At 40.8% G+C, this 15,201-nt stretch overlaps 1 protein-coding gene across 1 annotated transcript; it reads right to left on the reverse strand.

Moving 5' to 3' along the window:
- Positions 1 to 1,732: 1,732 nt before the first annotated feature.
- Positions 1,733 to 6,607, reverse strand: pde6hb (phosphodiesterase 6H, cGMP-specific, cone, gamma, paralog b). Its single transcript, XM_083779829.1, has 3 exons — positions 6,499 to 6,607; positions 2,568 to 2,731; positions 1,733 to 1,863 (listed from the first exon to the last, which is right to left on the reverse strand). Exons 2-3 carry the CDS (start codon positions 2,711 to 2,713, stop codon positions 1,746 to 1,748), a joined length of 264 nt encoding a protein of 87 aa, XP_083635955.1. The 5' UTR covers positions 2,714 to 2,731; positions 6,499 to 6,607; the 3' UTR covers positions 1,733 to 1,745.
- Between the last annotated feature and the right edge of the window lie 8,594 nt (positions 6,608 to 15,201).

Raw genomic sequence — 15,201 nt, forward strand, 5'->3', positions numbered from 1 at the left:
GCATATTTATATGAATGTGAATTAAACAGGGATTGAACTGTGATGCTCCACTTGTGTCTTCACTCTTCCTTCCTATAGTCCTGCCTCTGAAGACGCACCCGACTATAGTTTATACGTCAGGCTTGAGGCGCGGTGTGGAATTCAACTCCCTTTTGCTGAATTTAATCCCTTAATTGTTTGCACAATGTTTTTGATTGTGGACATTGAGGAAGTACTGCATGTAGAAAAGTACATGGGGCATCTTTGTGGTGTAACGACCCATTGTAAGATGCTGTACTCTGTCGTCAACCTTAAGCCATTCCAGCCTAAAATGGGCATGGGTGAGGTGGGTTCTGGAATCAGGCGAAGTATAGTAAGAGCCTGGCCAGGGCTGTACATAAAAACAAGCAGTAGAAAATGTGCTCCTCAGTGCACAGCTCTTCAGCAGGTCATGTAGGTCATTGTGGGCTATCACAGTGTTCGGAATTCAGCAGTGGTGGCAAAATACTCACATTCTGTATATAGAAATAGCCTTCACTGTAATCAATCAGTAAAGTTCAGTACTCATTAATAGGTAGGTGAAAACACAGTTTGCTTTGAAACATGAAGATATGATCATACCGTGTGACTCTAAATCATTTGGGGTCATTTTGCTCGTTTAGGCAAGTCAGATTTAACTTTAAATACCTTATATTTAATAGTGTGAGCTTGTAGTTCGAAGCTGCAGGTATAGTGTTGGCAAGTGTGGACATTATAAACTGCACTATGAATTGGCCTTACTTTTTACATTTTCATTACGGCCTTTTTGCATTTGCTCCATATTTCAGCTTTGTATAGATTCCAAAATGAAGACAACCCGGACAAGATTAGTACAAAAATATTTACACCTTTTATTGTGGCTAAAGATGACCTGACTATTTCACAGAAGGCTATATACACATTCAGTACTGGCTCAAGTGAGTGTTGTGTTTGCAACAGGGAGAGGAGAAAAGTGGAAGTTCCTCAGCCATAATGATCGGGGGACAAAAAGAAGAAAAACAAAACATTGTAGCGTTGGTCGTCACAATCCATCAAAACACTCTCTTTGTATATATTCTTTGTGTTTTCCCCCGTCTGTTCAAAACAATTTTCATCAACGCGGAATAAAAAAAACACTGCATGAAAATAGAACAGAACCGTGCTTTAGTTTAAAGGGACGAACGAGGGGGAATACAAAAGGTACGGGTATAGGAAGACGAGGTAAAGCGTTCTTTCATAAATGCTGAAAACAAGCCTATTTAGTATTTACAGTTCCGCAGACAGCTAGAAGCAAATACAGGCTATATAGTACAGCAGCTAGTGGTGTGCTTGCGTCCACTTATTGCCGTGGGTTGTTGGGAGTGAGGTATAGATGGAAGAAGAAGAAGGGGAGGTGAGGGGGGAGAGAAAATGAGGTACAGGGAAAGGAGCGGTGAGCAGGGTTTGTCTTCTCGCCACACCACTTCAAAGTATATATCATATACTGTAAACAGTATTATATAATAATAATAACATAAGCATAAGAACGTTCTTATGCATTCCATGCACTTCAGCGGGACGCCAAAGCAGATCGGCGAGAGCATTAGTGAGTTGGTTTAGACGGCAGCCTTATTTTCGTGGCGTGCCGGACAGAGAAAGAGAGAGAGAGAGAGAGAGAGAGAGAGAGAGAGAGAGATATTATATATAGGGGGAGAAAGGAAGAGGTGCAAAGCAGGCAAGGCCAAGGAGGGAGCCGGCAGCAGCTTTGTTTAGATGATTCCGTATTTGGCCAGGTCGCTGAGCTCCATGTCGCCGAAGGCCTCCCATGGGCAGACCACTGTGATGTCGGTGCCCAGACCCTCCATGCCGGGGATGTCGTCGCCAAAGCTGGACGGAGCAAAGAAGAAAAAAAGGGAATAGACGGACAGGCTCAGCGATGATGATGATGATGATGATGAATGATGGTGGTGGTGATGGTGGTGATTAGACTCATTCTATCTATTCTGCAATGTAGAACTATATATGCTCCGTTACTTGAAGTCCGGAATTGAAAATGTACTTGAGTTTTCAAAAGTATCCAAATGTTTTTGAAAATAGCATATCTACAAGCTCACAATGAGCTTGTAGATGTGAGCTTGTAGATCTGCTATTTTCAAATGGCCAAAAATGCATATAATAATAATAATTAAACTTTATTTATATATAGCACCTTTCAAATTGCATTACAACGTGCTTTACAAGAACAACAAACAGAAAATATACAGCAAAGACATTTCAATAGAAAACAAAAGCAGGAAAATATATATACTAAAATGTTATATGGGCAGTGAAGGTTAATCTATAAAAGTGGGTTTTTAAACGTGATTTAAAAGAGGACACTGATATAGGGCTGAAGTGGTTATAATGTATTGTTTTGTAATAATAATCCAAATCTACGTAACTCGTAATCTAAGTAACTAGTAACTAGAAGTTTTCAAATAATTGTAGTGGAGTAAAAGTATTGGATATTGGAAATACTCAAGTAAAGTATACAGTTACGAACACCTCAAAATTGTACTACAATTCGCACGTTGTGGCTTTACTGTACTTACCCCTTCTGGCCAGGCTTGGGGGCCTTGCTCTTGAAGGTACGAGACTGCCTCTGCTTGAACTTGGGGGGTCCCTTCTTGGGCGTGGTGGGACCCACGGTGGTGGTGTTAGTGGCCAGGGCGCTCCCTGCGGGGTTCGCCGCGTTCATTTCTGTCGCTTATTGTTCCTATAAAAGACACAGATGTAATTATTATTATTATTACACCTGTTTTCGTCTCAGAATCGGCTGTATTGTCACATCACTGTTTTAGAGTAGAGAAGAGTGTGAAGGAAGATAAAGAGGAAATAAGAGGGGGGGGGTCTCTCTTATAACAGAACACTCGTTGGCTTGGTCTCCCTCATCTTATTTGCAAACGGCACAGCCATATAGGCTCTCTGTTATTTAATTTACAATACAAGTAAAGGGGCTTTCATATATGTACAGCTAGTTTCACGAACGGTGCAACTGTATAGGGTCTTTCTTTCTTAGTTTATATCCATGTAAAGCCTTCTGCTAATCTCTACCGGTCTCCTTCCAGTCCGCCACTGGCACCAGCTAATCAGTGCGGATGACGCAGATTAGGTTTAACAGACAGATTATGCTAGCTCTAATGCCATTTTAATTCGTGGCAGATTAATATTTGCCACTTTTAAACACCGGGGATGCCCTGTGTAATGAGAGATTAACCTCCGGCGTTGTTTATAGTAAGTAGACTACGTCCCTCAACCTATTCCATGCCAAGTCATGTCAAACTCTCTTGGGCACAACTCTTTCCAACACACTACATAGAAGCTCTCCTGAATGCATCCGCAGTTCCTGACACGACAACAACCATTCTTTAATGCTGCCATATGGCAGAATGTATACAGTAGACAAGCCTCCCGCTAAAGCGAGAGATGTCCCATCTCAAAGTACTAGCATCCAGAAGATGGTTATTGTGAAGTGATGACTGAAGGGGGTGATCAGTGTCATTTGTAATCGTGAGTGTGATGTTTCTGTCGTTCATGTCTGAGAGTTTCGGTGTGGGAAGGCTTAACCCCTTTTGGTGTTTTAAGCATTATGTTATACTTTAGCTATTGCAAAATAGCAGATCGACAGCTCGCAATTTCTTCTGAAAAGTCGTGAAAATGTGGCACAAATATTTGAATATTATATTCTTTCAGAGTGAAACTCAAATCTTTGCTTCTGGGGGGGTCCCTGGAACAACATATTTTCAGATGGGGGTCGGCTGCCAATTACATATATTTGTGGAGGTCCTTGACATGAAAATGTCAAATTTGTGGAAAGGAATTTGTGGAATCGTCCTCAGGTCTAAATTAGTTAATGAATATGGAGGCAGTATGATGCTGGTAAACTATGTTTACTAGGTCAATAGTGTAGAAATAGCAACAGATATAACAATTGAGTTATTCTCCTGCTCGTTATGCACTATATTCTAACTATATTTTCATTGGTAGTTATAATGAAATAATACTAACTATTATTTAGAAATCAGAAGCAATACATTTTACATTTGACAATAAATCCGTAATACAGGATAATAATCCATAATACAGGATTGGACGGGAACCCCTTTTGGTGTTTTAACTAATGTTATACTTTAGCTATCGGCGTGCTACAAGCTTGTAGGTCTGCTTTTTTTAATCGTAAAAAGGCGGCACAAACTTTGAATATATATTCTTTCAGGGTGAACGTTTTATTTTTATTTTTACGTCAGGCCTAAATGGGTTAATGTGGCTGTGAGTGACTAAGGACAGTATACTTCATTAGGAAATGAAATGACAGCCAGGAGTGAATTAAAAAGGATAGCTTTGCTAGTCTTAAGTTCCCTCTACAGGAACAGTGTATTTATTACAGCGGAATGCATGGCTGTAATAAACAGGGTTGATTTCGTCGACTAATACTATGACAAGAAAATGTTCGTCGACTAACTTTTTTCACTGACGAAAACTAAATGGAAACTAAATGAAAACTAAGCTATGATGACTAAAACTAAGAGTAAATATAATGACAATTTTGTCAACAAATTAGAACTAGACCTAGTGATTTTACACTTGCAGGCTGGAAATAGCAGATGTACAAGCTCACATCAAATTCCGGCTAAAATACATTTTAGTAGACTAAATCAACTGTAGACTAAATATTGTGATATTTAGTTGACTAAAAACTAGACTGACAACATTCCAGGTGGCTAAAATCTGACTTAAAACTGAATGAAAACTATTCAAGAGACTACATGACTAAAACTTAAAACGTTCTGTCAAAATCAACACTGGTATAATAAAGCCCAGATGGCCAGCCTGCAGGTCACAACATCATATCATGGCTTTAGAGAGCAGACAGTCGTGGGGCGACCAATAGATCATTCTGTCTGCCTGTCCACCTTCATCTCCTTAAACCGTATCTTTCCTAAAGCTTCCTAATCTGTCTCTATCCGTACCTGACCAGTGACACTAGTAATCCCATTAGGGGAAAGCAATCCTGTGGGTCACATTATGTAACTCCCACGTCCACCTGTGTCTCACAGCAGATCTAACAGTCACATGGGGCTGGACTTAAGTATAGTCTGTCACACTGGTGTCTTGTATAGATCTGTGGATCTGCGCCACGCAGGCCATAGCAGCCAGAGGGCAGCCAACAAATAATTAGCCATCTGCTTCTGTGATTTTCTTTGCCCCCTCAAGTCAATCCTCTTTCTTTTTTTTCTCCTTCCCCTATACCGAGCTTTAGTTTGGTAAATGCCAGCAGCTGTTCTTTTCGAGCCGAGTTCTTTGTATCGGCCTTTCCTCAGTGTGCAAGAGTTCAATTCCTGAACCATCTCGCAGCTCTCTGGCATTTATAGAGACAATTAAACTCTCTATTTAACCCAGTTTACCGAGCAATTCTGTCGAAATTACTGATCCACCAAGCATGAGAGGAATACACTTACAGGCCGGCGTTCTCTTCTTTCTTTCAATTAAGTTTCACCACCTGTTATAATGTTAGTCTCGGCACGAACTGCAATTTAATTTGATTCTTCCAGGTATGCCATTATACTTTACTTTATTATACTTACAAACTTTAAGCACTTTGCCAATCCACGCAACCTGCACATTCAGTTCTACTGAAGCAACTATTGCATTTGAAGTTGTATAGTTCCAGCAGTTGCGATGATAATAACACTAGTTAGCTGTTAGTAGTAGCAGCAGCAGTCGTATTAGTAGGGCTGTCAAAAGTTAATTAAATTGTGAAATGAATTAGATTAAGGATTTTTAACGCAATTAATCCATGCTTGGATGACCCACCCCATATACATCCCATAATCCCATCCACTCTGCACTATCTAGCCCTATATCTGGATGGGGAAAAAACACAAGTCGGTGATTTCCATAAAAGGCTGCACAGTCAACATACTGTATAGGCAGCGTCTCAAACCACATTTCACAACAACGGTGTGAGAGACAGAGAGAGACCATCCTGCCACACTGGATTTGTAATCAAGAATAAAACATACATACTTATGTTAAATGTATATATCCATTATACATTGTCTGTCCTGATGAAGGTCTAATCGACCGAAACGTCGACCCAATCATTTAGAGAGCAGACAGTCATGGGGGCGACCAATAGATCACATTCTATGTCTGTCCACTTTCATCTCCTCAAACCGTATCTTCCCTAAGCTTTCCGAGTGTCTGAAAGTGTGCGGGACCCTTTCTTTGTTTTTAAAAAGATACCCTTTTTAAATGTATATATCCGCCTCTTATCTTTCCATTCCCACAACACTATACAGAAAAAAAACATGGGCATATTTTGGACATCGTTCGAATGGTGATTATTCATGACTAATACATATTTTTAAGCAGCGATTAATCGTTTAATCATTTGACAGCCCTAATATATAGTATTAGTAGAAATAGTAGTATAGTACAGATTACAGAAGTATAAGTATAAGCAGTTTCTTTCCCCCTCACCTGTCTTCGCAGATGTTTCAAAAGGACTGCTCCTGTCTCGGTGTGTATCAGTATAGAACACGATGGCCGTCGTGTCCTGCTCTTTTATCCGTCCACCTTTTAATCCCTGATGCCTCCTCTTCTTGGTCACGTGGTCAGCCAAAAGGTCAGACCACCCATAGCATGTTCTCCGTCCATCCATCCAAACTTCCTCCCTCCCTCCGTCACCGTGCCTTATTCCCCCTCCCCCTTGATCCCATCCTGATTATGGTGCATGCTCGGCCCATATAGGCCGGACAGTACGAGGTGTGCGAGGTCATCCAGGGCGTTTCTTCTTTTAATGGGTTGATCCCGTTAAGCCTCAGCACGCCTGCTTTTAGCCTGTCGAGAGGTGCCCGGCGCCAACGTCCCACCGGCTGCCTGCCGCTCGCGTTCACGTCCATGTGAGATATGGCATTGCAACAGTCTTTATTTATATTTATATTTATTTATATACAGGGGAATACAGGGAAATATATTAATTAATGTCATGCCCATAAAACACACGGAAATCAACATAAAAATGTATAAGCAAATAAATATCATACATATCACAATAAGGCTCAAACAACAAGAGTGGACAGGAAATGTCAAAATACTGCACAAATAGTGCTTATAGCAACCCCCTGGTCAAGGAGTTCAGTCAATAATTAAATGACAATGTGTTTTGTATGGATACTTATAGCATAACATTTAATAGTAGTTCATCATTCAGCCCTTTAGGGTGGAGGGTTTGTAATGTGTGTATCCAGTATGTTGTTGTTGTTTGAGAAGGACATCATGGTTACCACCTCTTGCTGGTATAGTTTGACTTGTTCTACCAAAAAAGCGAAGATGTTTAAGATCATTGACATGAACGACAACAGGATATTCACGGTCATTTCTTCGAATAGAACTCTCATGTTCACTCATTCACTCAACCAACACACGGGCATCGATCGAGAGGACGTCCCACACCGACCTACGTGGACGTACTAAAGAAAGATGCTGGTGCAGAAAGCACTTAATGACCTGGTGACACCGATGGAGGGCTCGTCTGAGGACGACGTAGAGAGAGAGAGAGAGAGTAGTTTTACCTATGTATGCTAAACCGCAGGGTCGACATCTGATCATATAACACCACATGAAACACACGTTATAATGCTATTAATCCTGAACTTCTTGCCAGTATGGGAGTGATTTAAAAAAAAGGACGTCTTGTGTGTATTGCCAGTGCCACACTGAGCACAATGGTGGAAATGTTGTTTTTATCTTTTTATTTATTTAGCCTATAACGACATGCCCATGCACAATTGGGATGTGGCTAAAGTGGTTGAATCACAAGCGGGTTGAAATACAGTAAGACGTACAGAAGTCTTACTGTAAGAGCAAATATGATCTTGACTACTTTTAAGTCATACATTTCAAGGTTCAAAAAGAGTACAATTATTTTGTTAACCGGTTTAGTTTTCAATCCTGGGGTGGTTATTTCACAGATTCACTTGCTCTGCTCAACTATACCATTCTCAAGGCAATACTTCTGTTATATGTATTTGCATTACATTTGAGTATGTTGAGTATTATTTGTATTTCATTGGCCTAATTGCCCGTCTAAGTTGGAACAGTCCTGAGAACAGTATTGTTGTATTTAAAAATAAATTACAAAACACTTGAGAAAACAAAAACAAACTCATTCAGTAAATTGCCGTTAAGCTCTTCGGAGGAACCCAAAGAGCTTCATAGCAATAGTAGTATTTAGTTAAAGGTATATTCAGTGATTTCACTCAAAAAACCTTAGGTTTCGTTTTTGGCTGTGGGACCCAGCCTTTTGTCCAATCAGGATAGAGAGTCAAAAACGAAACCTAAGGTTTTTTGACCCCCATGGGGTTAACTGGGGACAGGGAGGAACTCCTTATATGGCCAGCACACTCTATAGTAGGGAGGATTATCACAACAAAACAAAAAAATAAGTGATATTTGAATTAAGTGAAATCACTGAATATACCTTTAATGGTGTTCATTTCAAGTTAAAAAGAATTACAGTCAATAGGAAGTACGGTACTGTATGTCTCTTCCCCAGGGAAGTTCTGGGCCTTACTTATGAAATGTACGCAGTTCGCATCGCCTGACAAGAGTTACACATCCATCAGAATTGAGCACATGCATCAGTGGTGTAAATCTAGTGGTTCTCAAATGTTATCGTGTCAAGGACCCCCAAATTAATATGTTCTTGGCTGCGGAAACCCCGTGTTACTGTATAACCCTATAGGCTACCCTCTAAAAAATGTAATCTTAGTTCAAATTGTCATCCTGCAGATTGCAAATGTCTGAGAAATGTAATTTGTGCATTTTGAAGGTACAAGTATAGAGTATAGACTACATGTATTTAAATTAAATATATTTCAGTCTGGAACACTCGCATCACAACACGTAGATTTAACCATTCATTGCAACAAATACAAAAATGAATACAGTTAAACTTGGCTCCGCTCTTAAATTTAAGCTCAAGTGCTGAAGACGTCCACACATGTCTATAATTCGGAATGACAGAATGAATCAGAATGACACTGTAACAGCAGGTTTAAACTTCCAAGAAACATATTGAAACCTGCTGTTAGTCAGTGATGTAAACCTAACTAAGTACATTCACTAAAATACTGTACTTAAGTACAATTTGGAGGTATTTGTACTTCATTCCAATTTTCCAATATTTTACTCCACTACATCTCAGAGAGAAATACTTGCACTCCATTACAATTATTTGAAAACCTTACTAGTTACTTTGTAGATTTGCATTATTATTAGGCCTACTAAACATTCATTGGCTCGGCCCGCCAACTGGAGAGTAGTGGTTGAGGGTTGAAACACTCTAAGAAGGTTGGAGCCAAGGTTAATCAAATAAGGTTAGGAAGCGAAGACCGTACGGTGGACTCCATGTTGCTCCCTGGAAGGAAACAAGACCGTACGGTGGACTCCATGTTGCTCCCTGGAAGGAAACAAGACCGTACGGTGGACTCCATGTTGCTCCCTGGAAGGAAAGAAACATGCGCAATGGGCTAGCTATATGCAGCCAACACTTCCGCGTTCAGCTTCCTTGGCCTCAATTGCGCATGTTTCTTTCCTTCCAGGGAGCAACATGGAGTCCACCGTATGGTCTTCGCTTCCTAACCTTATTTAATTAACCTTGGTTGGAGCCCACCCGGTGACCTCTCGTCCTGCAGGCCAAGCGGCTTCATCCATTAGAAATGGATTGTAATCGCATCTTTGATGTATTTTACAAACAACTTCAGCCCTATATAGCCTACTGTACATTTCGGCAATTGGAAAATAGCTGATCTACAAGCTCACAGTGCGTCGCATTGCGACACATTGTGAGCTTGTAGATCTGCTGTTTTGCATATAGCCTATATAGTGGCATTCTGTAGACTATATGCTAATACACATTTACTCCGATAAAGATATCACAGTGATCTGAACTGCATGAACCTGAGTGTAAACAAGGCTCTGGTTACATAGATACTTATTAGATAGATAGATTGTAGGTTAATCTTCTCATGCCCATGGTGACCCACCCCCATTTCTGTCCGTGTGCAACAAGCTCTAATGCTTCCTAATGGGATTAGAGCAGAGTCGGGCACTCAGAGTCAACACTGGAAAGAAAAGGAAAAACGGCACTGGATGGACAAAGACCTGCTCTCCTATAAGACACTGTTGTGTGCATGGATTCATACGTGTGTGTGTGTGTGTGTGTGTGTGTGTGTGTGTGTGTGTGTGTGTGTGTGTGTGTGTGTGTGTGTGTGTGTGTGTGTGTGTGTGTGTGTGTGTGTGTGTGTGTGTGTGTGTGTGTGTGTGTGTGTGTGTGTGTGTGCGTGCATGCGTGCGTGAGTGTGTTTGCCTGTATCCCTTGCTGGGTTCCACAGGCAATGTTTTACTGCCCAATATTTCTTTTATATGAAGGTCTGCCAAGTATGACTTCAGAGGACAAATTAGCTCTTTCATGAGCCTCCTGAATTCCAGCCATTCCATTCCGCCTCCTGGCGTATACATGTGTCTGTCCGTTTGTGTATAGTTGTGTTAAGTTAGAGTAGACTACAGTCGAAGTGTTGTGCGAGGTCTATATATGCACTCTACAGTGCATTTATGTATGCATATATTTAACCTGTGGAATCCATGAAGGTATGTCTAATAGGCCTATCCTCCATCTCTGCATACAGCTGAGAGATTCAGCCAGTGAACTCGGGGGGCTTTTTTTGCGCATTTAAAGTGGTCTAGACTGGGCAAAGCCACAGTCTCTATAGTCTAGCCCTGGCTAGAACACTAAACACTGGTGATTTTCACCCAGACGATTATATTTTTGTAGTTTTCATAATGTAGCTGATGTCTGAGGTTGATGCCGGTGGGGGCAGCGGCTGTCCACCTCATGAACAGCTCTCAGTGGGTAAATGGGGCTGGTCAAGGTCTCAGGTTCCAACTCCCTCCTGGACCCCCCCTGGGGTTTAAGAGGTTTTTATTATGCAAAGTTTTCACAGATTTTGCCCCACTACCCCCATTATATCTATTTTTTTGTGAAAAGTCATGATGAAATATTAAAGAAGAGTACCTCAAGTTGCCACGTATCACTGTACTTCAATATCTTTATCAGAAATATATTTTATGGACTATTTTACATTGGGTATACCTGTGTTTAGTGATGGTGTAACAAAAATATGTTTAGTGTCCTAGGGCTAGTGTAAATGTAGGCATGTGTACAGGTATATTTTTGATGTGTTTTATGATTGCTGTTTTTAACCTGTCCGTAATGCACTTTGTAAGTATATGTTTGGAAAGGTGCTATATACATACAAATCATCAATTCATCAATTAAACAATCAATTCATTCATTCATTCATTTGGTTAAAATAATAACATTATGTTGTGATTTCTTTATTGTCTTTGTGTACGAAATCCCCTCACTCTCTAGCTGAGAGTGGGGTGGAGTGGGAGCTGATCACCTCATTCCTCCTCTAGTGGTGGGTGGGGCCCTATACTAATTACTAGTTAGGCACACCTGCGGCTGGCCTATATAGGCCCAGGTGGTAACCTCACAAACATGTTGCCCTCCATCAGAGAAGTACTGTGGGAACCCTGACAGTTGTGCCACAAGTTTGATCGGATTGATGCATTATATGTACATGTAAGTTTGCTCCTTTCTATCTGTTGTCCTTTTTGCGTATTGTTTGTTTATGCCCAAGTTTGTACCTTTAGTTTGCACTTCTGACTGTTATACCGTTTCTTTCTTGTGCAGTTAAAATCATCACTCCATGTCATCCTCAATAGATATATACCAGGTGAAACCACAAGCCAGTCTGGTCCTTGTGCTCTAATAGGCACACTGGTGTAAGGGTGATATACAACCAGCAAATGCCCTTCTTACAACCATACAATTCTTTCACTTTGCATGTTTTAACCCTCTGCCTCTCCCTGGGGACGTGTTATAACATGTCTGGTATACATATTGACAGAGACAGACTGCTGAGGATCAGACTGCATAATTATTAGGTCAGATATACTGTTGACCCTGCTTTGGCCTAGACGGGTTGCAGATCAGAGAGAAGTAGTGTGTTAGTCAGATCACGTATACAGTAGAGCCTGCTTTAAACACCCACGTGTTCCGAATCCAATTAAATGGCATGTCGACTGCGGACATCGGCAGCAATACATACTGACCTGTAACCTGGGGATTGTACATTAACACACTGAAGTGACACACTTATCAGAAAGGTCAACATTGTGCACGCCTCTTTATTCACACACATTTATTCTCTCTCAAATTGGGAGCCATGCTATTGCCATTGAGAATGCATTGGGCATTTAAGTTAAATAACTCAGAAGCTACTAAACATTTAAAAGTAAAAAGTTCCAGCATGTGTCTCCACAGTAAGCTGAATTATATGTCAATGGAGATTCTATAGGTGAAAGTGATTTTTTTTTTGACGTGCAACTATCTGCCATTGAGCCCCATTTGGAGGGTATGCTATAGCACAGGGGTTCTCAACGTTTTTGGCTGGGGACACTCGGAAATGCTTTAGCCATGTCTCGCGACCCCTGCCCCGCCCCCACTCCCCACCCCAAATACAAACGGGTTGGGGGGGTTGTTTTTCGTGTCTAGACCGCTAGACCCCTGAGGACACTGCCAAGATTGGGACCAATGTCTGTATTGACTATTTAAGCCGTGACGTAACTCGCTCTTCCAGAACCACTTCCGGGTCTTACTCAAGGAAGCTTCCACATCATATATTTTCTTTGTCATGGACACTTGTACAGTTACATTAATAATTCTACTCGGGTTGGAAGCATTAAGACCCATTTTAACCCTCAATGGCTTCCTTTCGGAAAAATAACGTCATTGTAAAAAGATTCACGCGTTGCTAGTATTTACAATGAGAAGCGGACGGGAGCAGGTTCCAACTAGGACCAATTCTTGACTAGGACCCGGACGTAACGTAGAAGGACTACAAATGACTACAACAAAATCGCGGCAAATAAAGGCTCATACATAGTCTGGTTTTACGGTGGTGGGGTGACCACCGAACTACAACATGACGTCACGCGCCGCGGTGAAGAGCAAACCACCGCCACCGCTCCAGCCCTTCGCTCTGTTTTTACTCACCACCGCTCAACGTTATTTCAGCTCCGGTGGTCAGCTCACCACCGGAGCGGTGGTCATCTCACCACCGAAAATCCAGACTATGAATAGGCCTTAAGGCGGAGCCTCACACCGGAAGGAAGTGACATTTGGTCCATGTCTGTAAGTCTGAGAGTGTAACACATGTAACCAAATGAACCCTTACAGGTCCAACACTGGTTATCGAAGCGTGCACACACACACACGCACGCACGTGTAACCAAATGGATCCTTACAGATCCAACACTGTTTTTTGTTAATCATCGAATGAAATGTGGGAGGTCGGCCAGAGAAAGTTTAAAAAATCAAAGCAAATACCGGTAATTTGAAAATGTTATTTTTGTGCTTTTGTGTTTCTCTTCTTTATATATTACTTTACTGTTGAAATGTAAAATTTAAATTTCAACGAAAGGACCTGTAAATGACACAAAAACAAAGGCACTGGTGTCGTACTTCTGGTTTACCGGAACGGGGTTCAACTCCCTGCAGTGCCCTGCTCAATGTGTTGTATTTACATGGTTCATTGGTCCATGGTCTCAGAGGTCATTGAGCGGTGCGCTATAGTGTGCGATTCTTCATCATTGTTGAGGATTTAAAAAAAGGTGAAAATCGTGGAAAAGTGAAAGGCTATAGTCCATGGTCACGGACCGCATACTGGTCAAGGTCATTTATACTTGTCAAGGTCATTAGTCCATGGTCTCGGAGGGCAGACAATGTCATTTTTTACGATTTCGGAGGATTTTAATCTTTTTTTTTTTAATTAATCGCGGAAAAGCGAGAGGCTATAGGTGTGGGAGGGCATACTATAGTATGCCGTTTTTCGCGATTTCTGAGGATTTGAAAAAAAAGCTATAGTCCATGGTCACGGACCGCATACTGGTCGAGGTAATTTATACCGGTCAAGGTAATTTATACTGGTCAAGGTCATTTATACTGGTCAAGGTCATTTATACTGGTCAAGGTCATTTACTAGTCTTATGACAGTCATTTATACTGCTCAAGGTCATTGATATTGGTCAAGGTCATTGAGCGGTGCGCTATAGTGCGTGATTCTTCATCATTGTTGAGGATTTGAAAAAAAGGTGAAAATCGCGGAAAAGCGAAAGGCTATAATCCGTCGTTTTTACGATTTTGGAGGATTTGAAAAAAAGGTCATTTATAGTGGTCAAGGTCATTTATACTTGTCAAGGTCATTTATACTGGTCAAGGTCATTTACTAGTCTTATGAAGGTCATTTATACTGCTCAAGGTCATTGATATTGGACAAGGTCATTGAGCGGCGCGCTATTGTGCGCGATTCTTCATCATTGTTGAGGATTTGAAAAAAGGTGAAAATCAAGGAAAAGCGAAAGGCTATAGTCCATGGTCACTGACCGCATACTGGTGAAGGTCATTTATACTGGTCAAGGTCATTTATACTTGTCAAGGTCATTTATACTGGTTACCATGGGCTATAGCCCATATCGTACGGCATACTATAGCACGCCATTTTTAAACATTTTTTTTTAAGGTTTTGAAAAAAATGATGAGCTATAGCCCATCGTTTTTTTCATGTTTTCATTTTTTTTATCCTCGTTTTTCATCATTTTTGACCATGGGCTATAGCCCATATCGTACGGCATACTATAGCATGCCGTTTTTCATCATTTTTGAGGATTTGAAAAAAAAAGGAAAAAAAGATGGGCTACCATCGTTTTTTTCATTTTTTTTTTTTTATCCTCGTTTTTTATTATTTTTGACCATGGGCTATAGCCCATATCGTACGGCATACTATAGCATGCCGTTTTTCATAATTTTTGAGGATTTGAAAAAAATGAAAAAAACGATGGGCTATAGCCCATCGTTTTTTTCATTTTTTCATTATTTTTAATCCTCGTTTTTCATCATTTTTGACCATGGGCTATAGCCCATATTGTACGGCATACTATAGCACACCGTTTTTCATCATTTTTGACGATTCGAAAAAAAAAAATGAAAAAATACATTCTCTATGGCAATAGCACAAACTTTGGCATGCTACTAGTCCTACATACTTAAACCTA

Source organism: Protomyctophum parallelum, assembly GCF_964188405.1.
Source record: "Protomyctophum parallelum genome assembly, chromosome: 13".
NCBI lineage: Eukaryota > Metazoa > Chordata > Actinopteri > Myctophiformes > Myctophidae > Protomyctophum > Protomyctophum parallelum.